The 27,232-nt window shown below is 48.7% G+C and overlaps 1 protein-coding gene across 1 annotated transcript in view; it reads left to right on the plus strand.

The window, feature by feature from the left end:
* The first annotated feature begins 437 nt into the window (after positions 1-437).
* LOC115121813 (WAS/WASL-interacting protein family member 1-like) overlaps positions 438-27,232 on the plus strand; it is a 32,300-nt gene continuing 5,505 nt past the window's right edge. The window contains 3 exon segments of the mRNA XM_065022643.1: positions 438-1,887; positions 2,371-2,431; positions 27,008-27,102. Of these exon segments, the coding sequence (XP_064878715.1) occupies positions 27,049-27,102 (54 nt within the window). The 5' untranslated portion in view covers positions 438-1,887; positions 2,371-2,431; positions 27,008-27,048.

Here is a 27,232-nt window from a genome sequence, read left to right on the forward strand (position 1 = left end):
GTCTGAACAAGGAGGCAGTAACATTAATACTCACAAGGCATACTTGTACACTGAGCATACAAAACATTAAGAACGTGACAGATTGACCAAGTGAATCCAAGGAGGCAGTAACATTAATACTCACAAGGCATACTTGTACACTGAGCATACAAAACATTAAGAACGTGACAGACTGACCAAGTGAATCCAAGCTATGATCCCTTATTGATGTCACTAGTTAAATCCACTTCAATCAGTGTAGATGAAGAGGAGGAAACAGGTTAAACAAGGATGTTTTTAAAGCCCTGAGACAGTTGAGACATGGACTGTGTACCATTCAGAGGGTGAATGGCCAAGGCAGAAGATGTGTCTTTGAACAGGGTATATGCTAGTAGGTGCCAGGTGATACCAGTTTGTGTCAAGAACTGCAACGCTGCTGGGTTTTTCACACTCAACAGTTTCCTGTGTGTATAAAGAATGGTCCACCACCCAAAGGACATCCAGCCAACTGGACACAACTGTGGGAAGCATTGGAGTCAACATGGGCCAGCATCCCTGTGGAACACTTTCTACACCTTGTAGAGTCCAGGCCCCAACACATTGAGGGGAAAAGTATGTACGGTGTTCTTAATGTTTGGTATAGTCAGTATTAGTAAGGTATTCATAATGTTTGGTAGAGTCAGTATTAGTAAGGTGTTCTTAATGTTTGGTAGAGTCAGTATTAGCAAGGTGTTCTTAATGTTTGGTAGAGTCAGTATTGGTAAGGTGTTCTTAATGTTTGGTATAGTCAGTATTAATAAGGTGTTCTTAATGTTTGGTAGAGTCTGTATTAATAAGGTGTTCTTAATGTTTGGTAGAGTCAGTATTAGTAAGGTGTTCTTAATGTTTGGTAGAGTCAGTATTGGTAAGGTGTTCTTAATGTTTGGTAGAGTCAGTATTGGTAAGGTGTTCTTAATGTTTGGTAGAGTCAGTATTGGTAAGGTGTTCTTAATGTTTGGTAGAGTCAGTTTTAGTAAGGTGTTCTTAATGTTTGGTATAGTCAGTTTTAGTAAGGTGTTCTTAATGTTTGGTATAGTCAGTATTAATAAGGTGTTCTTAATGTTTGGTAAAGTCAGTATTGGTAAGGTCTTCTTAATGTTTGGTAGAGTCAGTATTGGTAAGGTGTTCTTAATGTTTGGTAGAGTCAGTATTGGTAAGGTGTTCTTAATGTTTGGTAGAGTCAGTATTGGTAAGGTGTTCTTAATGTTTGGTAGAGTCAGTATTGGTAAGGTGTTCTTAATGTTTGGTATAGTCAGTTTTAGTAAGGTGTTCTTAATGTTTGGTAGAGTCAGTATTGGTAAGGTGTTCTTAATGTTTGGTAGAGTCAGTATTGGTAAGGTGTTCTTAATGTTTGGTATGAAGAGATGAAGAGAGTACAGTATCTGGAGATGAAGAGAGTACAGTATCTGGAGATGAAGAGAGTACAGTATCTGGAGATGAAGAGAGTACAGTATCTGGAGATGAAGAGAGTACATTATCTGTGTGTCTAGGAGTTGTTTGGACTGTGACTGTATCTGCAAACTGTATTAAATTGGCATATGAGTCAAAGCATTAGCCTACACAATGCAAAGGGGGGTCGCGTGTGTGTGTGACAGAGCAAGCGTGAGCGTGTGTGTAAGGCTGCTGACTGAGTTGAAAGAGAGGAAGTATGACTGAAAGCTGAACACAGGAAGTGGCTCTGACTGAGTAAAGCTATTTTAGCAGGAGAGGAGAGCTCTCTCTCTCTCTCTCTCTCTTGACAGCAGCTCTCTGAGGAGAGGAGGGTCTTCAATCTGCATCAGAGGACAGACTTCAGTGAGACAGAGGAGCGAAGAAGAAGAAGCCCTGTGATGCTCACATGACAGTGTGACTGAGACCCCTAGATGAGAGGTGAGGTTTTGACTTTCACAGGAGAGGACAAACTGAAGAGGGGGGAGAGAGAGAGAGATAGAAACTGCTGCTCAGCTCAGACTGTGTGACTGAGAGAGAGAGCCTAGATGAGAGGTTTTGTAGCTTTCACACCACTGTCTCTCTCTCTCTGTCTCTCTCTCTGTCTCTCTCTCTGTCTCTCTCTCTGTCTCTCTCTGTCTCTGTCTCTCTCCCTCTCTCTCTGTCTCTCTCTCTCTCTCTCTCTCTGTCTCTCTCTCTCTCTCGCTCTCTCTCTCTCTCTCTCTCTCTCTCTCTCTCTCTCTCTCTCTCTCAGTTCATGACACAGCAAGTTGAGGAAGTGAAATACAGTAACATGGGGTTGGACTGAATGTGGAACTGTGACTTCTCTAATGTGTAAAGAGGGTTAGGAGGGGAACCAAATTAAGGAAGCTACCACCTATCGCTGTAACTCTGTGTACCGTTTCTTTGCCCGTTCTCTGGAAGAATCATTTCGAGAGCTACCTAAGAGAGGGAATTTGCAGTCACCTTTTTGGGCACAACTTCCGTGAGTAGATGTAACAATTGTTTAATATATTGTGGTAATCCATTTGATACATTCATACGATATATGATATGTTTCCATAGTCCCAGCTCAGCTCCTGTTCTTTCTCTTCTGACAGTTGAGATTTCTCCTCAGATTTCTCCTCTGTGTCGGTGTTCTGTTTGACAGCTGTTTAATGGAGGAAAAGGGAACCATTGTAGTGTGAATTTAACTTTCAACTTTGTTTCCTGTCTTCCTGGGGAACATTAGTGGCTGCACTTTGCCAGAAATGCTGTTGATGTTGGCAGAACTGTCTTTAAAGGGATAGTTTGGGGTTTTGGCAACGAGGTCCTTTATCTCCTTCTCCAGAGTCAGTTAATGTATGTAGTTCTGTCCTTGAGCTGTTCTTGTCTAATGATGTTCTGTATTATGTTTCATGCTCTGTGTGGACCCCAGGAAGAGTAGCTGCAACAGCTAACGGGGATCCTAATAAAATACCAAGATGAACTTGTGGAGACCATTTTTATGTCTCTGCGTTCACTTGGAAGGAAGCTGCTGACTTGCAATTGCTTGTGATTGTATTAGGATCCCCATTAGCCGACGCCAATGGTGACAGCTAGTCTTCCTGGGGTCTGACACATAACGACAGAGACATTACAGACAAAAATACTTTACAATTTAAAACATGAACATAGTTTTCTATATGGAAAAATTCACTACGACTAAAGAATAATTGTGTGTGTGCGCGTGCGTGCGGATCTATCAGTTACACTTCAGTACACACACACACACACACACACACACACACACACACACACACACACACACACACACACACGTCAGTACATACACACACATGTCAGTACATACACACACACACACACACACACACACACACACACACACACACACACACACACACACACACACACACACACACACACGTCAGTACATACACACACATGTCAGTACATACACACACACACACACACACACACACACACACACACACACGTCAGTACATACACACACATGTCAGTACATACACACACATGTCAGTACACACACACACACACACACACACACACATGTCAGTACACACACACACTTTTGGTCACATGGGGTAGAGGTGTTGCTTTATTTGTTTTCTGAAACAAGGTCTGCTGTTAACTTGCTCTGTGAGATAGAAGGGGGTTCCAGGCACTCATGTCAATGTATAATACTGTATGTTTTCTTCAATTTGTTCTGGACCTGGGAACTGTGAAGTGCAATGACTGGAAGTCAATGGGAACAGCTATCATGGTCGCAGAACTACCTTTACTTTCTTCATACTCGACGCAGAGACATACACATGGTGTCCACGAGTTCATCCGACTCTGGGGGAGAAATCCCCAAACTATCCCTGTTTTCAATCGTTAGACCAGTGGTCACCAACCGGTCCATCACGATCTCCAAGGCATTCCTAGTTGATCACCAACCGGTCCATCACGATCTCCAAGGCATTCCTAGTTGATCTCCAAGGCATTCCTAGTTGATCTCCAAGGCATTCCTAGTTGATCACCAACCGGTCCATCACAATCTCCAAGGCATTCCTAGTTGGTCACCAACCGGTCCATCACGATCTCCAAGGCATTCCTAGTTGATCTCCAAGGCATTCCTAGTTGATCACCAACCGGTCCATCACGATCTCCAAGGCATTCCTAGTTGATCTCCAAGGCATTCCTAGTTGATCACCAACCGGTCCATCACAATCTCCAAGGCATTCCTAGTTGGTCACTAATCGGTCCATCACGATCTCCAAGGCATTCCTAGTTGGTCACCAACCGGTCCATCACGATCTCCAAGGCATTCCTAGTTGGTCACCAACCGGTCCATCACGATCTCCAAGGCATTCCTAGTTGGTCACCAACCGGTCCATCACGATCTCCAAGGCATTCCTAGTTGGTCACCAACCGGTCCATCACGATCTCCAAGGCATTCCTAGTCGGTCACCAACCGGTCCATCACGATCTCCAAGGCATTCCTAGTCGGTCACCAACCGGTCCATCACGATCTCCAAGGCATTCCTAGTCGGTCACCAACCGGTCCATCACGATCTCCAAGGCATTCCTAGTCGGTCACCAACCGGTCCATCACGATCTCCAAGGCATTCCTAGTCGGTCACCAACCGGTCCATCACGATCTCCAAGGCATTCCTAGTCGGTCACCAACCGGTCCATCACGATCTCCAAGGCATTCCTAGTTGGTCACCAACCGGTCCATCACCATCTCCAAGGCATTCCTAGTTGATCTCCAAGGCATTCCTAGTTGATCACCAACCGGTCCATCACGATCTCCAAGGCATTCCTAGTTGGTCACCAACCGGTCCATCACGATCTCCAAGGCATTCCTAGTTGATCTCCAAGGCATTCCTAGTTGATCACCAACCGGTCCATCACAATCTCCAAGGCATTCCTAGTTGGTCACCAACCGGTCCATCACGATCTCCAAGGCATTCCTAGTTGATCTCCAAGGCATTCCTAGTTGATCACCAACCGGTCCATCACGATCTCCAAGGCATTCCTAGTTGATCTCCAAGGCATTCCTAGTTGATCACCAACCGGTCCATCACAATCTCCAAGGCATTCCTAGTTGGTCACTAATCGGTCCATCACGATCTCCAAGGCATTCCTAGTTGGTCACCAACCGGTCCATCACGATCTCCAAGGCATTCCTAGTTGGTCACCAACCGGTCCATCACGATCTCCAAGGCATTCCTAGTTGGTCACCAACCGGTCCATCACGATCTCCAAGGCATTCCTAGTTGGTCACCAACCGGTCCATCACGATCTCCAAGGCATTCTCCAAGGCATTCCTAGTTCACCAACCGGTCCATCACGTCACCAATCTCCAAGGCATTCCTAGTCCACCAACCGGTCCATCACGATCTCCAAGGCATTCCTAGTCGGTCACCAACCGGTCCATCACGATCTCCAAGGCATTCCTAGTTGGTCACCAACCGGTCCATCACCATCTCCAAGGCATTCCTAGTTGATCTCCAAGGCATTCCTAGTTGATCACCAACCGGTCCATCACGATCTCCAAGGCATTCCTAGTTGGTCACCAACCGGTCCATCACGATCTCCAAGGCATTCCTAGTTGATCTCCAAGGCATTCCTAGTTGATCACCAACCGGTCCATCACAATCTCCAAGGCATTCCTAGTTGGTCACCAACCGGTCCATCACGATCTCCAAGGCATTCCTAGTTGATCTCCAAGGCATTCCTAGTTGATCACCAACCGGTCCATCACGATCTCCAAGGCATTCCTAGTTGATCTCCAAGGCATTCCTAGTTGATCACCAACCGGTCCATCACAATCTCCAAGGCATTCCTAGTTGGTCACTAATCGGTCCATCACGATCTCCAAGGCATTCCTAGTTGGTCACCAACCGGTCCATCACGATCTCCAAGGCATTCCTAGTTGGTCACCAACCGGTCCATCACGATCTCCAAAGCATTCCTAGTTGGTCACCAACCGGTCCATCACGATCTCCAAGGCATTCCTAGTTGGTCACCAACCGGTCCATCACGATCTCCAAGGCATTCCTAGTTGGTCACCAACCGGTCCATCACGATCTCCAAGGCATTCCTAGTTGGTCACCAACCGGTCCATCACGATCTCCAAGGCATTCCTAGTTGATCTCCAAGGCATTCCTAGTTGATCACCAACCGGTCCATCACCATCTCCAAGGCATTCCTAGTTGATCTCCAAGGCATTCCTAGTTGGTCACCAACCGGTCCATCACGATCTCCAAGGCATTCCTAGTCGGTCACCAACCGGTCCATCACGATCTCCAAGGCATTCCTAGTCGGTCACCAACCGGTCCATCACGATCTCCAAGGCATTCCTAGTCGGTCACCAACCGGTCCATCACGATCTCCAAGGCATTCCTAGTTGATCTCCAAGGCATTCACACCAACCGGTCCATCACCATCTCCAAGGCATTCCTAGTTGATCTCCAAGGCATTCCTAGTTGGTCACCAACCGGTCCATCACGATCTCCAAGGCATTCACTAGTCCATCACGATCACCAATTCCTAGTCGTCCATCACGATCTCCAAGGCATTCCTAGTCGGTCACCAACCGGTCCATCACGATCTCCAAGGCATTCCTAGTCGGTCACCAACCGGTCCATCACGATCTCCAAGGCATTCCTAGTTGGTCACCAACCGGTCCATCACGATCTCCAAGGCATTCCTAGTTGATCTCCAAGGCATTCCTAGTTGATCACCAACCGGTCCATCACCATCTCCAAGGCATTCCTAGTTGATCTCCAAGGCATTCCTAGTTGATCACCAACCGGTCCATCACCATCTCCAAGGCATTCCTAGTTGATCTCCAAGGCATTCCTAGTTGATCACCCATCACGATCTCCAAGGTCCATCACAATCTCACGATCTCCAAGGCATTCCTAGTTGGTCACCAATCGGTCCATCACGATCTCCAAGGCATTCCTAGTTGGTCACCAACCGGTCCATCACGATCTCCAAGGCATTCCTAGTTGGTCACCAACCGGTCCATCACGATCTCCAAGGCATTCCTAGTTGGTCACCAACCGGTCCATCACGATCTCCAAGGCATCCACCAACCGGTCCATCACGATCTCCAAGGCATTCCTAGTTGGTCACCAACCGGTCCATCACGATCTCCAAGGCATTCCTAGTTGGTCACCAACCGGTCCATCACGATCTCCAAGGCATTCCTAGTTGGTCACCAACCGGTCCATCACGATCTCCAAGGCATTCCTAGTGGATCACCAACCGGTCCATCACGATCTCCAAGGCATTCCTAGTTGATCTCCAAGGCATTCCTAGTTGATCTCCAAGGCATTCCTAGTTGATCTCCAAGGCATTCCTAGTTGATCACCAAGGCATTCCTAGTTGATCACCAAGGCATTCCTAGTTGATCTCCAAGGCATTCCTAGTTGATCTCCAAGGCATTCCTAGTTGATCTCCAAGGCATTCCTAGTTGATCTCCAAGGCATTCCTAGTTGATCACCAAGGCATTCCTAGTTGATCACCAAGGCATTCCTAGTTGATCTCCAAGGCATTCCTAGTTGATCACCAACCGGTCCATCGCGATCTCCAAGGCATTCCTAGTTGATCTCCAAGGCATTCCTAGTTGATCTCCAAGGCATTCCTAGTTGATCTCCAAGGCATTCCTAGTTGATCACCAAACATTTCTGTAAAAAAAAAAAAATCAACAATGACAAAGCCTTGCATTTCTATATTTATTTGTATTTGTTTTGCGCTGTTGTCATCGGGTGCACTTGATTTGTCAGCCCTGGCGCCAGGATGATGAATGAAGTGCACCTTGATTCGTCAGCCCTGACGCCGGGATGATGAATGAAGTGCACCTTGATTGCCTTTCATTTTGAACCATTTCATGTGTCTGAAGGGAGAACTCCGCCTACCCGGCAGGCCCAGAGAGCAAATCAAGTGAACCTATAGGCCTATCGCTGGCCAATCAGATAGCTCAGACTACCGTGTCTGTACAGTTTCCTCGAGCCATAGACTGTAAAAAGAAGCCTCGAACGCACAGCAAAGTTGATAATGTGAGATTTTAAAACTTTTAAAAACCATCACTAGAGAGAGACTCAACGAATACAGCAAAGAGATGCAGTTTATATGAATAAATTAATGTTTAAGTTGTTATTCAGCACCGTCAACACTGTTGAACACTTTTATAAGCCATAAAATACATCTTCTCCCTACTTCCACTCAAGCTACAACAAGCATCGAAGCTGCAATGAATGAACATGGCAAAGTGTGTCCATGAAGCTTGTGTTGTTATTAGTGGCTTGTCTATCTTTTCATATCGAGGGATATTTCACCTTCTCTGGTCGTTGGGGTGACAACAGGAACTGGTGCAGGAGGCAGAAATAATGGGGTAACAACAGGAACTGGTGCAGGAGGCAGAAAGAATGGGGTAACAACAGGAACTGGTGCAGGAGGCAGAAAGAATGGGGTAACAACAGGAACTGGTGCAGGAGGCAACAACAGAACTGGTGCAGGAGGCAGAACGAATGGGGTAACAACAGGAACTGGTGCAAGAGGCAGAAAGAATGGGGTAACAACAGGAACTGGTGCAGGAGGCAGTAAGAATGGGGTAACAACAGGAACTGGTGCAGGAGGCAGAAAGAATGGGGTAACAACAGGAACTGGTGCAGGAGGCAGAAAGAATGGGGTAACAACAGGAACTGGTGCAGGAGGCAGAACGAATGGGGTAACAACAGGAACTGGTGCAGGAGGCAGAAAGAATGGGGTAACAACAGGAACTGGTGCAGGAGGCAGAAAGAATGGGGTAACAACAGGAACTGGTGCAGGAGGCAGAAAGAATGGGGTAACAACAGGAACTGGTGCAGGAGGCAGTAAGAATGGGGTAACAACAGGAACTAGTGCAGGAGGCAGAAAGAATGGGGTAACAACAGGAACTGGTGCAGGAGGCAGAAAGAATGGGGTAACAACAGGAACTGGTGCAGGAGGCAGAAAGAATGGGGTAACAACAGGAACTGGTGCAGGAGGCAGAAAGAATGGGGTAACAACAGGAACTGGTGCAGGAGGCAGAAAGAATGAGACTCAGAGCTGTAATACGTCACTTTTTAGGTGACCTGACCAAATTCACATAGAAACGTGTTTATATAGATCTGTCGTTCTCATTGAAAGCAAGTCTAAGAAGCAGTAGATCTGTTCTATGTGCTCTATTTCTTCCCGTTCTTAAGTTTTGTTTTTTTGCGTCTTTTACTTGTGGTTTTGTACACCAGCTTCAAACAGCTGAAAATACAACATTTTTGTTTATGGAAAATATATTTCACAGTGGTTTAGACGATACAATGATTCTCTACACTAGACTTCCTTGTTTTGTCACAAACTGAAAGAACTATTAGAATTTTAACAACCAGGAAATGGTGGAGTGATTTCTGTATAGTGCATCTTTTTAAAAGTTTCGTCATCAGCAGGAAGACTGCCTTTTCTCAGAGGAGAGAGGGTGAGTCAGGTGACTGCAGCTTCCTCAGACTGACCATCAGATGCAGGCCATCAGTCCAGTACAACAAAGAGGAAGTAAATGATTACGATCACTCAGCTGTGCCTCACAAGTAATACAACCAATCATCTATTACCAGTGTGGTCATATACAGTACCTCAAATGTTGAAATAGAATTTCTAAATGGAAGAACAACATTGGTAGGGCAAATCAAGCATAGCCAGTATGCAGTGATAGTGTATTGTGCATGTAGCTACTAAACAAACCTAATTGTTACAGAACTGTGTTTAACTGCTTCATGTTGCATAGACTTATGTTTTTGAAGTTATGTTTAAAAAAAAAATCAGAGCGGTAGATCTCTGAGCGGTAGATCTCTGAGCGGTAGATCTCTGAGCGGTAGATCTCTCAACGATAGATCTCTGAGCGGTCGGTAGATCTCTGAGCGGTCGGTAGATCTCTGAGCGGTCGGTAGATCTCTGAGCGGTCGGGAGATCTCTGAGCGAGCGGGAGATCTCTGAGCGAGCGGTAGATCTCTGAGCGAGCGGGAGATCTCTGAGCGAGCGGTAGATCTCTGAGCGAGAGGGAGATCTCTGAACGGTAGATCTCTGAGTGGTAGATCTCTGAGCGGTAGATCTCGGCTTTCATTTTGACTCAATGTGATCTTGACTCAGAAAAGGTTGATGACCTCTACCTTAGACTAATTACCTCAGTGTGGAAGTTGTGGGAAGTGGCCTTCCTCTTCCCTTATTCTAGGAACGTCTGGTAATGTACTAGAGGGGTTTATTTAAAGTCTCCCCTGTGTGGGTCTGCATTGCCACATAACTCTACTCTAGCTAACGTCCCATACAGGATGTTAGCTTAGCTACTCAGCACGGTTTCTCTCTGCCCAGACACACACACAGACACACACACACACACACACACACAGCTGTATTATACAGTCCAGTCCTGTGAGAGAAGCATCCAGCCTTCTACCTAATCCCACCCACATCCCTGTTAGGTACAACAGGGCCTGTGGGGAGGGGGGATGTTTTTGGCAATGCCACCGGATGTCCTCTACTCTGCACTGCCACTATGGTCTATCTCTCCGGTATTGCTATTCCTTTAACAACTGTTGTCATAAAAGTTTTGAGAATCCTTTTGCTGAATTAAAGTAGAACCATAATGGTGAACGGTGGTGTTGTTGTCTCCAGTCAGTTTATTCACCTCTATAACTGCTAGTGGTGGTGTTGTCTCCAGTCAGTTTATTCACCTCTATAACTGCTAGTGGTGGTGTGTGTGTTTTTACTAAGTGTCTCTGCTGCTAACCCTGATGAGGTACCTCGGCGCGGGGGGTTGTCGGGAGGATCAAAGAGCAGTAGCCATTTTAACAGCGTCTAAACTGAAGCATGTGTGTTTGTATATGCGAGCCCGCATGTGTGTCCTACTTGTGCTACTTCAAAGTGTCCACAGTCCCACAGGAGGAGTCATGTGTCGCTAGCGGCAGTCCAACCTCATCACTGACCAGGCTCCAGTCCAACCCCACCCCTGACCAGGCTCCAGTCCAACCCCACCCCTGACCAGGCTCCAGTCCAACCCCATCACTGACCAGGCTCTAGACCAACCCCAACCCTGACCAGGCTCCAGTCCAACCCCATCACTGACCAGGCTCCAGTCCAACTCCACCCTGACCAGGCTCCAGTCCAACCCCATCACTGACCAGGCTCCAGTCCAACTCCACCCTGACCAGGCTCCAGTCCAACCCCATCACTGACCAGGCTCCAGTCCAACCCCATCACTGACCAGGCTCCAGTCCAACCCCATCACTGACCAGGCTCCAGTCCAACCCCATCACTGACCAGGCTCCAGTCCAACCCCATCACTGACCAGGCTCCAGTCCAACCCCAACCCCATCACTGACCAGGCTCCAGTCCAACCCCATCACTGACCAGGCTCCAGTCCAACCCCATCACTGACCAGGCTCCAGTCCAACCCCATCACTGACCAGGCTCCAGTCCAACCCCATCACTGACCAGGCTCCAGTCCAACCCCATCACTGACCAGGCTCCAGTCCAACCCCAACCCCATCACTGACCAGGCTCCAGTCCAACCCCATCACTGACCAGGCTCCAGTCCAACCCCATCACTGACCAGGCTCCAGTCCAACCCCACCCATCACTGACCAGGCTCCAGTCCAACCCCAACCCCATCACTGACCAGGCTCCAGTCCAACCCCATCACTGACCAGGCTCCAGTCCAACCCCAACCTCATCACTGACCAGGCTCCAGTCCAACCCATCACTGACCAGGCTCCAGTCCAACCCCATCCCTGACCAGGCTCCAGCCCAACCCCATCACTGACCAGGCTCCAGTCCAACCCCATCACTGACCAGGCTCCAACCCCAACCCATCACTGACCAGGCTCCAGTCCAACACCAACCCATCACTGACCAGGCTCCAACCCCAACCCCATCACTGACCAGGCTCCAACCCCAACCCATCACTGACCAGGCTCCAGTCCAACCCCAACCCATCACTGACCAGGCTCCAGTCCAACCCCATCACTGACCAGGCTCCAGTCCAACCCCATCACTGACCAGGCTCCAGTCCAACCCCATCACTGACCAGGCTCCAGTCCAACCCCAACCCCATCACTGACCAGGCTCCAACCCCAACCCATCACTGACCAGGCTCCAGTCCAACCCATCACTGACCAGGCTCCAACCCCAACCCCATCACTGACCAGGCTCCAGTCCAACCCCATCACTGACCAGGCTCCAACCCCAACCCATCACTGACCAGGCTCCAGTCCAACCCCATCACTGACCAGGTTCCAGTCCAACCCCAACCCCATCACTGACCAGGCTCCAGTCCAACCCATCACTGACCAGGCTCCAACCCCAACCCATCACTGACCAGGCTCCAGTCCAACCCCATCACTGACCAGGCTCCAACCCCAACCCATCACTGACCAGGCTCCAACCCCAACCCATCACTGACCAGGCTCCAGTCCAACCCCATCACTGACCAGGCTCCAGTCCAACCCCAACCTCATCACTGACCAGGCTCCAGTCCAACCCCATCACTGACCAGGCTCCAGTCCAACCCCATCACTGACCAGGCTCCAGTCCAACCCCATCACTGACCAGGCTCCAGTCCAACCCCAACCTCATCACTGACCAGGCTCCAACCCCAACCCATCACTGACCAGGCTCCAACCCCAACCCATCACTGACCAGGCTCCAACCCCAACCCATCACTGACCAGGCTCCAGTCCAATCCATTCACTGACCAGGCTCCAGTCCAACCCATCACTGACCAGGCTCCAGTCCAACCCCATCACTGACCAGGCTCCAGTCCAACCCCATCACTGACCAGGCTCCAGTCCAACCCCATCACTGACCAGGCTCCAGTCCAACCCCATCACTGACCAGGCTCCAGTCCAACCCCAACCCCATCACTGACCAGGCTCCTGTCCAACCCCATCACTGACCAGGCTCCAACCCCAACCCATCACTGACCAGGCTCCAGTCCAACCCATCACTGACCAGGCTCCAACCCCAACCCCATCACTGACCAGGCTCCAGTCCAACCCCATCACTGACCAGGCTCCAGTCCAACCCCATCACTGACCAGGCTCCAACCCCAACCCATCACTGACCAGGCTCCAGTCCAACCCCATCACTGACCAGGCTCCAGTCCGACCCCAACCCCATCACTGACCAGGCTCCAGTCCAACCCATCACTGACCAGGCTCCAACCCCAACCCATCACTGACCAGGCTCCAGTCCAACCCCATCACTGACCAGGCTCCAGTCCAACCCATCACTGACCAGGCTCCAACCCCAACCCATCACTGACCAGGCTCCAGTCCAACCCCATCACTGACCAGGCTCCAGTCCAACCCCAACCTCATCACTGACCAGGCTCCAGTCCAACCCCATCACTGACCAGGCTCCAGTCCAACCCCATCACTGACCAGGCTCCAGTCCAACCCCAACCTCATCACTGACCAGGCTCCAGTCCAACCCCATCACTGACCAGGCTCCAGTCCAACCCCATCACTGACCAGGCTCCAGTCCAACCCCAACCTCATCACTGACCAGGCTCCAACCCCAACCCATCACTGACCAGGCTCCAGTCCAACCCATCACTGACCAGGCTCCAACCCAACCCATCACTGACCAGGCTCCAGTCCAACCCCATCACTGACCAGGCTCCAGTCCAACCCATCACTGACCAGGCTCCAACCCCAACCCATCACTGACCAGGCTCCAACCCCAACCCATCACTGACCAGGCTCCAGTCCAACCCCATCACTGACCAGGCTCCAGTCCAACCCATCACTGACCAGGCTCCAACCCCAACCCATCACTGACCAGGCTCCAGTCCAACCCCATCACTGACCAGGCTCCAGTCAACAGGAGAAACCTCCAGCCAACCCATCACTGACCAGGCTCTCCCCAACCCATCACTGACCAGGCTCCAGTCCAACCCCATCACTGACCAGGCTCTCAGCCGAGAAACCCCACTGACCAGGCTCCAGTCCAACCCATCACTGACCAGGCTCCAACCTGGAACCCATCACTGACCAGGCTCCAGAAACCCCATCACTGACCAGGCTCTGAACCCATCTCTGACAGGCTCCAACCCCTGGAACCCATCACTGACCAGGCTCCAGTCCAACCCCATCACTGACCAGGCTCCAGTCCAACCCCAACTCATCACTGACCAGGCTCCAGTCCAACCCCATCACTGACCAGGCTCCAGTCCAACCCCAACCTCATCACTGACCAGGCTCCAGTCCAACCCCATCACTGACCAGGCTCCAGTCCAACCCCATCACTGACCAGGCTCCAGTCCAACCCCAACCTCATCACTGACCAGGCTCCAACCCCAACCCATCACTGACCAGGCTCCAACCCCAACCCATCACTGACCAGGCTCCAACCCCAACCCATCACTGACCAGGCTCCAGTCCAATCCCATCACTGACCAGGCTCCAGTCCAACCCATCACTGACCAGGCTCCAACCCCAACCCATCACTGACCAGGCTCCAACCCCAACCCATCACTGACCAGGCTCCAGTCTAACCCCATCACTGACCAGGCTCCAGTCCAACCCATCACTGACCAGGCTCCAACCCCAACCCATCACTGACCAGGCTCCAGTCCAACCCCATCACTGACCAGGCTCCAGTCCAACCCCATCACTGACCAGGCTCCAGTCCAACCCCATCACTGACCAAGCTCCAGTCCAACCCCATCACTGACCAGGCTCCAGTCCAACCCCATCACTGACCAGGCTCCAGTCCAACCCATCACTGACCAGGCTCCAACCCCAACCCATCACTGACCAGGCTCCAGTCCAACCCATCACTGACCCGGCTCCAGTCCAACCCAAACCCTGGACGCAATGTTTACTCTCTAGACAGTGTATGTCTCTCTGGGTCAACCCTTTCAGCAGGAGAAACCTTAGCCTGGAATCCCCTCTGAAGATGTCTCAGCAGGAGAAACCTTAGCCTGGAATCCCCTCTGAAGATGTCTCAGCAGGAGAAACCTTAGCCTGGAAACCCCTCTGAAGATGTCTCAGCAGGAGAAACCTTAGTCTGGAATCCCCTCTGAAGATGTCTCAGCAGGAGAAACCTTAGCCTGGAATCCCCTCTGAAGATGTCTCAGCAGGAGAAACCTTAGCCTGGAATCCCCTCTGAAGATGTCTCAGCAGGAGAAACCTTAGCCTGGAATCCCCTCTGAAGATGTCTCAGCAGGAGAAACCTTAGCCTGGAATATCATTCTGAATAGTGGTAGTTTCAAATCAAATCAAAGTTTATTTGTCACATGCACCGAATACAACAGGTGTAGACACCTTACAGTGAAATGCTTACTTACAGGCTCAAACCAATAGTGCAAAAACTGTGCTAGGTGAACAATGGGTAATTAAAGAAATAAAACAACAGTAAAAAGACAGGCTATATACAGTAGCGAGGCTATATACAGTAGAGAGGCTATATACAGTAGCGAGGCTATAAACTGTAGCGAGGCTATATATTTTAAAAGGCTATAATGCAGTTGCAGACTATAACAGTTTGCGAGGCTATAACAGTATCGAGGCTATAACAGTAGCGAGGCTATAAACAGTAGCGAGGCTATAAACAGTAGCGAGGCTATAACAGTAGCGAGGCTATAACAGTAGCGAGGCTATGTACAGTAGCGAGGCTATGTACTGTAGCGAAGCTATATACTGTAGCGAGGCTATATACTGTAGCGAGGCTATATACAGTAGCGAGGCTATATACAGTAGCGAGGCTATATACAGTAGCGAGGCTATAAACTGTAGCGAGGCTATAAACAGTAGCGAGGCTACATACATACACCGGTTAGTCAGGCTGATTGAGGTAGTATGTACATGTAGATATGGATTAAGTGACTATGCATATATGATGAACAGAGAGTAGTAGTAGCGTAAAGAGGGGTTGGCGGGACACAATGCAGAGAGCCTGGTTTTCCAGGCTAGCAGAAACCAGGGCTGCAGGGTAGAGTCCACCAGAATGAAAACAGAGGAGTCCAGTCCAGTAGTTGTTCACACAACCCTGTTGTTGTTTACATAGTCATTATAGTTCCAGAGAAACAGCATGTAAACAAACATGGGGTTGTGACTGTGAGAACGTCTGAGTAGCCAGCAGGAGCCATGTGGTTCTCTCTACAGCTGAATCATCTGCCTTTCCTTTTGCCTGGAGTAGATTCTCTGGGGGGTTTTCTCTCTCGCTCACTTCTCTCTCTCTCTGTGTGTGTGTGTCTGTGTGTGTGTGTCTGTGTGATCTGCTTCATTCCTATAAATGCCTGGAGATGCCCTTTTAAGAGCTGGCCAGGCCCACTAGGGATGATGTGGTGTGTCATCCTGTCCAGGCCCACTAGGGATGATGTGGTGTGTCATCCATGGTCTCAGGCCACGTATCTTCTTCCAGTCTTGTGGCTCTCTGCTTGTGACACTGATATCAATGTCTCCATTGTGGGAAGCAATTTTTCTAATATTAGCCGGAGGGGTGCATGTCAGTGGTGCTCATCGCTAAACAATGAGGAGTAGTGTAGAGGTGGGGGGGGTCCAGATTGGCTTTAGTGCAGTTGGGTTGCACATCTCTGAAGGTTATGTCATTTTAAAATGCTTCCTTAATGCCTTTGCAGACTGTACTATTTTGCCCTCCTTGACAAAATGTGCACGTCGTAGGAAAACGATTAAACATAAACGATTGCCAGACGTCTTGGCTCGTTCAGTGTGACAGGGTTCGAGGCCTGCTGGTTCAGTGTGACAGGGTCGAGGCCTGCTGGTTCAGTGTGACAGGGTCGAGGCCTGCTGGTTCAGTGTGACAGGGTCGAGGCCTGCTGGTTCAGTGTGACAGGGTCGAGGCCTGCTGGTTCAGTGTGACAGGGTCGAGGCCTGCTGGTTCAGTGTGACAGGGTCGAGGCCTGCTGGTTCAGTGTGACAGGGTCGAGGTCTGCTGGTTCAGTGTGACAGGGTCGAGGCCTGCTGGTTCAGTGTGACAGGGTCGAGGCCTGCTGGTTCAGTGTGACAGGGTCGAGGTCTGCTGGTTCAGTGTGACAGGGTCGAGGTCTGCTGGTTCAGTGTGACAGGGTCGAGGCCTGCTGGTTCAGTGTGACAGGGTCGAGGCCTGCTGGTTCAGTGTGACAGGGTCGAGGCCTGCTGGTTCAGTGTGACAGGGTCGAGGCCTGCTGGTTCAGTGTGACAGGGTCGAGGCCTGCTGGTTCAGTGTGACAGGGTCGAGGCCTGCTGGTTCAGTGTGACAGGGTCGAGGCCTGCTGGTTCAGTGTGACAGGGTCGAGGCCTGCTGGTTCAGTGTGACAGGGTCGAGGCCTGCTGGTTCAGTGTGACAGGGTCGAGGCCTGCTGGTTCAGTGTGACAGGGTCGAGGCCTGCTGGTTCAGTGTGACAGGGTCGAGGCCTGCTGGTTCAGTGTGACAGGGTCGAGGCCTGCTGGTTCAGTGTGACAGGGTCGAGGCCTGCTGGTTCAGTGTGACAGGGTCGAGGCCTGCTGGTTCAGTGTGACAGGGTCGAGGCCTGCTGGTTCAGTGTGACAGGGTCGAGGCCTGCTGGTTCAGTGTGACAGGGTCGAGGCCTGCTGGTTCAGTGTGACAGGGTCGAGGCCTGCTCGTTCAGTGTGACAGGGTCGAGGCCTGCTGGTTCAGTGTGACAGGGTCGAGGCCTGCTGGTTCAGTGTGACAGGGTCGAGGCCTGCTGGTTCAGTGTGACAGGGTCGAGGCCTGCTCGTTCAGTACCACTACGTCTTGGCTCGTTCAGTGTGACAGGGTCGAGGCCTGCTGGTTCAGTGTGACAGGGTTGAGGCCTGCTGGTTCAGTACCACTACGTCTTGGCTGGTTCAGTGTGACAGGGTCGAGGTCTGCTGGTTCAGTACCACTACGTCTTGGCTGGTTCAGTGTGACAGGGTCGAGGCCTGCTGGTTCAATGTGACAGGGTCGAGGTCTGCTGGTTCAGTGTGACAGGGTCGAGGTCTGCTGGTTCAGTGTGACAGGGTCGAGGCCTGCTGGTTCAGTGTGACAGGGTCGAGGCCTGCTGGTTCAGTGTGACAGGGTCGAGGTCTGCTCGTTCAGTGTGACAGGGTCGAGGCCTGCTCGTTCAGTGTGACAGGGTCGAGGCCTGCTCGTTCAGTGTGACAGGGTCGAGGCCTGCTGGTTCAGTGTGACAGGGTCGAGGTCTGCTGGTTCAGTGTGACAGGGTCGAGGTCTGCTCGTTCAGTGTGACAGGGTCGAGGTCTGCTCGTTCAGTGTGACAGGGTCGAGGCCTGCTGGTTCAGTGTGACAGGGTCGAGGCCTGCTGGTTCAGTGTGACAGGGTCGAGGCCTGCTGGTTCAGTGTGACAGGGTCGAGGCCTGCTGGTTCAGTGTGACAGGGTCGAGGCCTGCTCGTTCAGTGTGACAGGGTTGAGGCCTGCTGGTTCAGTACCACTACGTCTTGGCTGGTTCAGTGTGACAGGGTCGAGGTCTGCTGGTTCAGTACCACTACGTCTTGGCTCGTTCAGTGTGACAGGGTCGAGGCCTGCTGGTTCAGTGTGACAGGGTCGAGGTCTGCTCGTTCAGTGTGACAGGGTCGAGGTCTGCTCGTTCAGTGTGACAGGGTCGAGGCCTGCTGGTTCAGTGTGACAGGGTCGAGGTCTGCTGGTTCAGTACCACTACGTCTTGGCTCGTTCAGTGTGACAGGGTTGAGGCCTGCTGGTTCAGTACCACTATGTGCAGTTGTAGGCTCCGACAAAGTTCTGTCAGTGTCAGATGTTTTGGGCCTTTATCATGTAGTATGGCTTGTGTTAAGAGACGGTCCCGGTGATTGATAAAGGTTAAATAAAATATATATATATATATTATATACGTTTTTTTGACCTAGATGCATACTTTCAGTTTTTCCGAAGTCATTTCATTCACTCATAAGCATAGAGTGAGGCTAGCACTGCTGGTGCTGATACAGGTGCAGATCAAACACACCACTGTGGTTAATGTAGCCCAGGTCTGCTGGTGCTGATACAGGTGCAGATCAAACACACCACTGTGGTTAATGTAGCCCAGGTCTGCTGGTGCTGATACAGGTGCAGATCAAACACACCACTGTGGTTAATGTAGCCCAGGTCTGCTGGTGCAGATCAAACCTACCGCTGTGGTTAATGTAGCCCAGGTCTGCTGGTGCTGACACAGGTGCAGATCAAACCTACCGCTGTGGTTAATGTAGCCCAGGTCTGCTGGTGCTGATACAGGTGCAGATCAAACACACCACTGTGGTTAATGTAGCCCAGGTCTGCTGGTGCAGATCAAACCTACCGCTGTGGTTAATGTAGCCCAGGTCTGCTGGTGCTGACACAGGTGCAGATCAAACCTACCGCTGTGGTTAATGTAGCCCAGGTCTGCTGGTGCTGACACAGGTGCAGATCAAACACACCGCTGTGGTTAATGTAGCCCAGGTCTGCTGGTGCTGATACAGGTGCAGATCAAACACACCACTGTGGTTAATGTAGCCCAGGTCTGCTGGTGCTGATACAGGTGCAGATCAAACACACCACTGTGGTTAATGTAGCCCAGGTCTGCTGGTACTGATACAGGTGCAGATCAAACACACCACTGTGGTTAATGTAGCCCAGGTCTGCTGGTGCTGATACAGGTGCAGATCAAACACACCACTGTGGTTAATGTAGCCCAGGTCTGCTGGTGCAGACACAGGTGCAGATCAAACCTACCGCTGTGGTTAATGTAGCCCAGGTCTGCTGGTGCTGACACAGGTGCAGATCAAACCTACCGCTGTGGTTAATGTAGCCCAGGTCTGCTGGTGCTGATACAGGTGCAGATCAAACACACCACTGTGGTTAATGTAGCCCAGGTCTGCTGGTGCTGATACAGGTGCAGATCAAACACACCACTGTGGTTAATGTAGCCCAGGTCTGCTGGTGCTGACACAGGTGCAGATCAAACACACCACTGTGGTTAATGTAGCCCAGGTCTGCTGGTGCTGACACAGGTGCAGATCAAACACACCGCCGTGGTTAATGTAGCTCAGGTCTGCTGGTGCTGATACAGGTGCAGATCAAACCTACCGCTGTGGTTAATGTAGCCCAGGTCTGCTGGTGCTGACACAGGTGCAGATCAAACCTACCGCTGTGGTTAATGTAGCCCAGGTCTGCTGGTGCTGATACAGGTGCAGATCAAACACACCACTGTGGTTAATGTAGCCCAGGTCTGCTGGTGCTGATACAGGTGCAGATCAAACACACCACTGTGGTTAATGTAGCCCAGGTCTGCTGGTGCTGACACAGGTGCAGATCAAACACACCGCCGTGGTTAATGTAGCTCAGGTCTGCTGGTGCTGATACAGGTGCAGATCAAACACACCGCTGTGGTTAATGTAGCCCAGGTCTGCTGGTGCTGATACAGGTGCAGATCAAACACACCACTGTGGTTAATGTAGCCCAGGTCTGCTGGTGCAGATCAAACACACCACTGTGGTTAATGTAGCCCAGGTCTGCTGATGTCGCCTCTCAAGCCAATCGCAGAATGTGACGACAGAAGCAAATCGTACAATCTGGCCAGGTTGACATTTAAGATTTGAATTCGTTAACATCGCACAGTGTTTCGTGATAATTGTAAAAGACTGAATCCATCGTAAAGTCTGCAAAGGTCTAGTTGTTGAACACTTCTCCATACAGCCATGTTGTCAGTTTCAACATCGGCATTGAAACTAATATGGGGAATTTTCAGTTCATGAAATTACTTTTCAGACTCCTCATATCCTTCCTTTATTGACTGAACATTGTGCTAGATGGCATCTTCCCCCAACCCTGAAACAATAATGTCAAACGGATCCAGCTGAGGGTCAAGTGTCTCTGGGTAGGACAGTTTCAGCATCCCAACCATCACTGGAATGGAACACTGGAATGGAACACTGGAATGCAGTGGTTTAGAGGACAGGTGTTGGTATCATGTTGTTATCTCAAGGACAGGGTCAGCTGTTCTGACTACCGCAGTGTCCCGCTGGCTTACAGAGAGCTGGAGAGGAGAGATGGGCCTCCACTACTGCTCTCTGTTCCTATCAGAGGGTGTTGAAGTCATCAAGAGATGGGCTGAGAGATTAGGGAGGGTCGTACCACCTCATAAAGCACAAGGGAGAGGATTTCAACAACCCTCATCTCAGATTGTTCTGAAATCTGTTAGAAACAGATAAGACTAGCATTCCAGCAACATTACATTATTGAAATATCATTTGATCTCTGAGAAATTAAGCTAATTGATTGCATCCAAATTGGTCATTTTTTAAAATGTAGTACGTAACATCCGATTTGGACCAAACCTTTTCTTCCTAACAATAAGTAAGACACGAGGAATCCAAAGAAATGGTCAAGATTAATAGCGAGGTGCTGCCTTAGAGAGAGAGAGCGAGGTGCTGCCTTAGAGAGAGAGAGCGAGGTGCTGCCTTAGAGAGAGAGATAGCGAGGTGCTGCTTTAGAGAGAGAGATAGCGAGGTGCTGCCTTAGAGAGGGAGAGCAAGGTGCTGCCTTAGAGATAGCGAGGTGCTGCTTTAGAGAGGGAGAGCAATGTGCTGCCTTAGAGATAGCGAGGTGCTGCTTAAGAGAGAGCGATAGCGAGGTGCTGCCTTAGAGAGCGATAGCGAGGTGCTGCCTTAGAGAGCGATAGCGAGGTGCTGCCTTAGAGAGAGAGAGCGAGAGCAAGGTGATGCCTTAGAGAGAGAGCGCGAGAGCAAAGTGCTGCCTTAGAGAGAGAGAGCGAGGTGCTTGCCTTAAAGAGAGAGAGAGAGCGAGGTGCTGCCTTAGAGAGAGAGAGAGCAATGTACTTTAGTAGAGAGAGGGGGATGTAGAGAGATTTTGTGAGATAGAAGGGTGCTGCTTTAGAGAGATGGAGAGAGAGGGGATGTAGAGACAGGATGACTGTGGGTTGGGTCTCTTTCGTGTCAGGTCTTCCTGTTGACCACATTGACAGGAAGATAGAGGCCTCTGCAGCTGAAACTGTCACCTCTCTCTCTCTCTCTCTCTCGTTGACTGGTAACTAATGCAAATCACATGTATATGGACTGGGCTAGTCTATTACGAATGTAAATCACATGTGTATATAGACTGGGCTAATCTACAACTAATGTAAATCACATATGGACTGGGCTAGTCTATAACAGGGATGGGGAACTGGCGGGGCCCCCCTTTTGAAGGCCCTCGGACACAGTCAATTGAAGTTAATTCATTAGGCCCTCATCCATGGATTTCACATGACTGAGCAGGGGTGCAGCCATGGGTGGGCCTTGGAGGGCATAGGCCCCTCCACTGGGGAGCCAGGCCCAGCCAATCAGAATGAGTTTTCCCCAAAAATGTAGTTTTATTTACAGAGAGAAATATTCCTCAGACCCGAAAACTGCACCATTTAAAGTGGCATTTTATTGTCCCCAGCACAAGATGCACCTGTGCAATGATCATGCCATTTAATCAGCTTCTTGATATGCCACACCTTTCAGGTGGATGGATTATCTTCGTAAAGGATAAATGCTCACTAACACGGCATGTAAACACATTTGCACACAACATTTAGCTAGAAATTAGCTTTTTGTGCAAATTGACCATTTCTGGGATTTTTTTATTTCACCTCATGAAACATGGGACCAACACTTTACATGTTGCGTTTATATTTAGAAAATATATATTTTTTTATAGCAACACAAGACGCCGGTCTGATTTACACCTGTTTGAGTGGACTAATCCATTGCCTGTCTGGGTGGACTAGTCCATTGTCTCTGTGGGTGGACTAGTCCATTGCCTGTCTGGGTGGACTAATCCATTGTCTGTTTGAGTGGACTAATCCATTGCCTGTCTGGGTGGACTAATCCATTGTCTCTGTGGGTGGACTAGTCCATTGCCTGTCTGGGTGGACTAGTCCATTGTCTCTGTGGGTGGACTAGTCCATTGCCTGTCTAGGTGGACTAATCCATTGCCTGTCTGGGTGGACTAGTCCATTGCCTGTCTGGGTGGACTAATCCATTGCCTGTCTGGGTGGACTAATCCATTGCCTGTCTGGGTGGACTAATCCATTGCCTGTCTGGGTGGACTAATCCATTGCCTGTCTGGGTGGACTAGTCCATTGTCTCTGTGGGTGGACTAGTCCATTGCCTGTCTAGGTGGACTAGTCCATTGTCCTGGGTCTAGTCCATTGTCTGTTTGAGACTAATCCATTGCCTGTCTGGGTGGACTAATCCATTGCCTGTCTGGGTGGACTAGTCCATTGCCTGTCTGGGTGGACTAGTCCATTGCCTGTCTGGGTGGACTAGTCCATTGCCTGTCTGGGTGGACTAGTCCATTGCCTGTCTGGGTGGACTAGTCCATTGTCTCTGTGGGTGGACTAGTCCATTGTCTCTGTGGGTGGACTAGTCCATTGCCTGTCTGGGTGGACTAGTCCATTGCCTGTCTCCATTGTCTCTGTGGGTGGACTAGTCCATTGCCTGTCTGGGTGGACTAGTCCATTGCCTGTCTGGGTGGACTAGTCCATTGCCTGTCTGGGTGGACTAGTCCATTGCCTGTCTGGGTGGACTAGTCCATTGCCTGTCTGGGTGGACTAGTCCATTGCCTGTCTGAGTGGACTAGTCCATTGCCTGTCTGAGTGGACTAGTCCATTGCGGAGGGGATGGCACACCACTATCACCAGTAGTACATTTAGCCTACCGTTAATTCCCACCATTTTTAATCTACAATGTTTGTTTGGTTACGGTAATGCATTCAATATATTATTATTATTACAGTCTTACCATTGTCATTGTAGGAGTCGACACATTGTTTGTAGAGTGTTCAACCTAGGCTACACTTGTGAGGAAAAAAAATGTTTTGGTTTATTTCATTCCATTTACAAGTTGTCAATTTATTCATTGTCTTTTGTTTGGAGTGCTCCTGTCAATCTTGAGTAAGGACGCGCACCTAGCCTGTTTGAAAAATATTCCCAGCTCTCTTTCGATAACCACTCAGCATAAAAGGGGGAAAATGTCATGCTCTGATCCGGTGGAAACGTCATAAAATAGGCCTACCTGATTACTTCTTATCCCTTGCGCAAAATAGCCTACAGCTCTGTCTGTGTGTCTGGAGCTCACTGGTGCGGAAACTCTGACAACCCAGAATATTTTATACAATGTTGCAAGTTTGCTAGCACAAGCTTTGGGCTGGACCAAGTTGATAGTTGTACAATGTTTCTTACAGACAGTCCATGCATAGCCAATGGGATTTCTAGGATATCTGTTTTCATCAGGATATGTTCTACATGCAGGCTGTAGTGTATTTGTTGGATTTATGTAGGCTGTTTTTACATATTACCAATGGCAATAGAAGTTATATTTAAAATGGTATCATTTTTCATTTAGATATCATTTTGATTAACCATTACATTTATTTTGAGATATGAAAACTTTATTATAAATTGAATGGAACTGTTCCACGAAAAATGTGCAGATGAAAATCATAACGGATCAGTAGAAATGGTACTATACCCTGGCACTCAACATGGAAAACGTTAACGGCCGCTGGTGTAGCCTCTTACCGGTAACTTCAGAAGAGTAACGGCAGAATCTGAGAAGGCCAGCAACAGCGGGAAGAGGAGGATCAGGAATATATATTTTTTCTTCTTCTGGTTAGGCTATATTGATCTCTAACTCCCTCTTGAGTCATTTGTGTGACTCCATTTTTAATCACAGTGCTTAAAGCATCAGACAAGCTCTGTGGCCTACATATAGTTGATTTTATTCAAACATAGGGTGTATCTACAGTTGAAGTCGGAAGTTTACATACACCTTAGCCAAATACACTTAAACTCAGTTTTTCACAATTCACATTTAATCCAAGTAAAAATTCCCTGTCTTAGGTCAGATAGGATCACCACTTTATTTTAAGAATGTGAAATGTCAGAATAATAGTAGAGTGATTTATTTCAGCTTTTATTTCTTTCATCACATTCCCAGTGGGTCAGAAGTTTACATACACTCAATTTGTATTTGTTAGCATTGCCTCTAAATTGTTTAACTTGGGTCAAACGTTTTGGGTAGCCTTCCACAAGCTTCCAACAATAAATTGGGTGAATTTTGGCCCATTCCTCCTGACAGAGCTGGTGTAACTGAGTCAGGTTTGTATGCTTCCTTGCCTCCTCCTTCCACACACGCTTTTTCAGTTCTACCCACAAATTTTCTATGGGATTGAGGTCAGGGCTTTGTGATGGCCACTCCAATACCTTGACTTTGTTGTCCTTAAGCCATTTTTCCACAACTTTGGAAGTATGCTTTGTGTCATTGTCCATTTGGAAGACCCATTTGCGACCAAGCTTTAACTTCCTGACTGATGTCTTGAGATGTTGCTTCAATATATTCACATAATTTTCTTCCCTCATGATGCCATCTATTTTGTGACCCCCACAACATGATGCTGCCACCCCCGTGCTTCATGGTTGGGATGGTATTCTTCGGCTTGCAAGCATCCCTCTTTTTCCTCCAAACATAATGATGAACCATGGCCAAACAGTTCTATTTTTGATTCATCAGACCAGAGGACATTTCTCCAAAAAGTATGATCTTTGTCCCCATGTGCAGTTTCAAACCGTAGTCTGTTTTTTTTATGGCGGTTTTGGAGCAGTGGCTTCTTCCTTTCTGAGCGGCCTTTCAGGTCATGTCGATATAGGACTCGTTTTACTGTGGAAATAGATACTTTTGTACCTGTTTCCTCCAGCATCTTTACAAGGTCTTTTGCTGTTGGTCTGGGATTGATCTGTACTTTTCGCACCAAAGTACGTTCATCTCTAGGAGACAGAACGCATCTCCTTCCTGAGCGGTATGACGGCTGCATGGTCCCATGGTGTTTATACTTACGTACTATTGTTTGTACAGATGAACGTGGTACCTTCAGGCGTTTGGAAATTGCTCCCAAGGATGAGTCCGACTTGTGGAGGTCTACAATTTTTTTCTGAGGTCTTGGCTGATTTATTTTGATTTTCCCATGATGTCAAGCAAATGATTGAAGGTAGTCCTTGACATACATCCACAGGTACACCTCCAATTGACTCAGATTATGTAAATTAGCCTATCCGAAGCTTCGAAAGCCATGACATAATTTTCTGGAATTTTCCAAGCTGTTTAAAGGCACAGTCAACTTAGTGTTGGTAAACTTTTAACCCACTGGAATTGTGATACAGTGAATTATAAGTGAAATAATCTGTCTGTAAACAATTGTTGAAAAAATTACTTGTGTCATGCACAAAGTAGATGTCCTAACCGACTTGGCAAAACTATAGTTTGTTCACAAGAAATTTGTGAAGTGGTTGAAAAACAAGTTTTAATGACTCAAACCGAAGTGTATGTAAACTTCCGACTTCTACTGTATGTATGGAAAAATACACGTTTAAAATTTTTGACCAATCAAAAGAACAGACGACTTTCAGTCGACCAAGATTTTGTTTAGCCGGGGACATCCCTGGATTGGATGATGGTTGTCATCTGTCTGCTGTACCAGGAAGTGTTTCTGGATCAATGTGATTGTTTCCCTTGTGGTTTTATAGCTCATGTACTTTGCAAGTTATTTCAATACATCCTGTTATTTCTGTGCAAAGACAATATTCTGTGTGTGCAGTCACACAGCTTGTTCTAAGGACTGTGGTGAAAAAGCCCACTGGGTCAAAACTGGTCCAATCAACATTGTTTCCTCGTCATTAATATATATATATATTGTGATGACATTGAATCAAAGTGGAAAACTGTTTGCTTTTGTAAGTAGTCATCAACTTCAGGGAATTTCATATTTTTTTTCACCAAACTTTTAACCTTAATCCAATGACATGGTGACATTTCATGTTGCATTCATGTTAGTTGACAACTCAACCAAATGCAAATTAAAACTAGATGTTGAACTGACGTCTGTGCCCAGTTGGAGAGGTGTGTGTGTGTGTGTTCCCATGTCTCTGAAGGTTTGTTGTGGTCCAGCCTGGTTATGTGTATAGCATCTGCAAGCTTACTGTTTGTGTGGATATTTAGGAAGTATTTAATGGATTGTGTGTATTCTCTCCATCAGGGGTGAAGCTGTAGAAGAATAACTGAAGAGAGAGAGATAAGATGCCTCCTCCCCCACCACCCCCTGCCCCTCCCCCACCCCCAACCTTCGCTGTGGTAAGCACGCCAAAGACGTCCTAGTTATATTGAAACTACTAATATGAGTTAACATGACGATGGAAAATTCATTCAATTTAGATGTAATCTTAGACGAAGACAGCATCACCTTCTGTCAGATCACCTCTCA

The sequence above is a fragment of the Oncorhynchus nerka genome, linkage group LG2, assembly GCF_034236695.1.
Source record: "Oncorhynchus nerka isolate Pitt River linkage group LG2, Oner_Uvic_2.0, whole genome shotgun sequence".
NCBI classification, from domain to species: Eukaryota; Metazoa; Chordata; class Actinopteri; order Salmoniformes; family Salmonidae; genus Oncorhynchus; species Oncorhynchus nerka.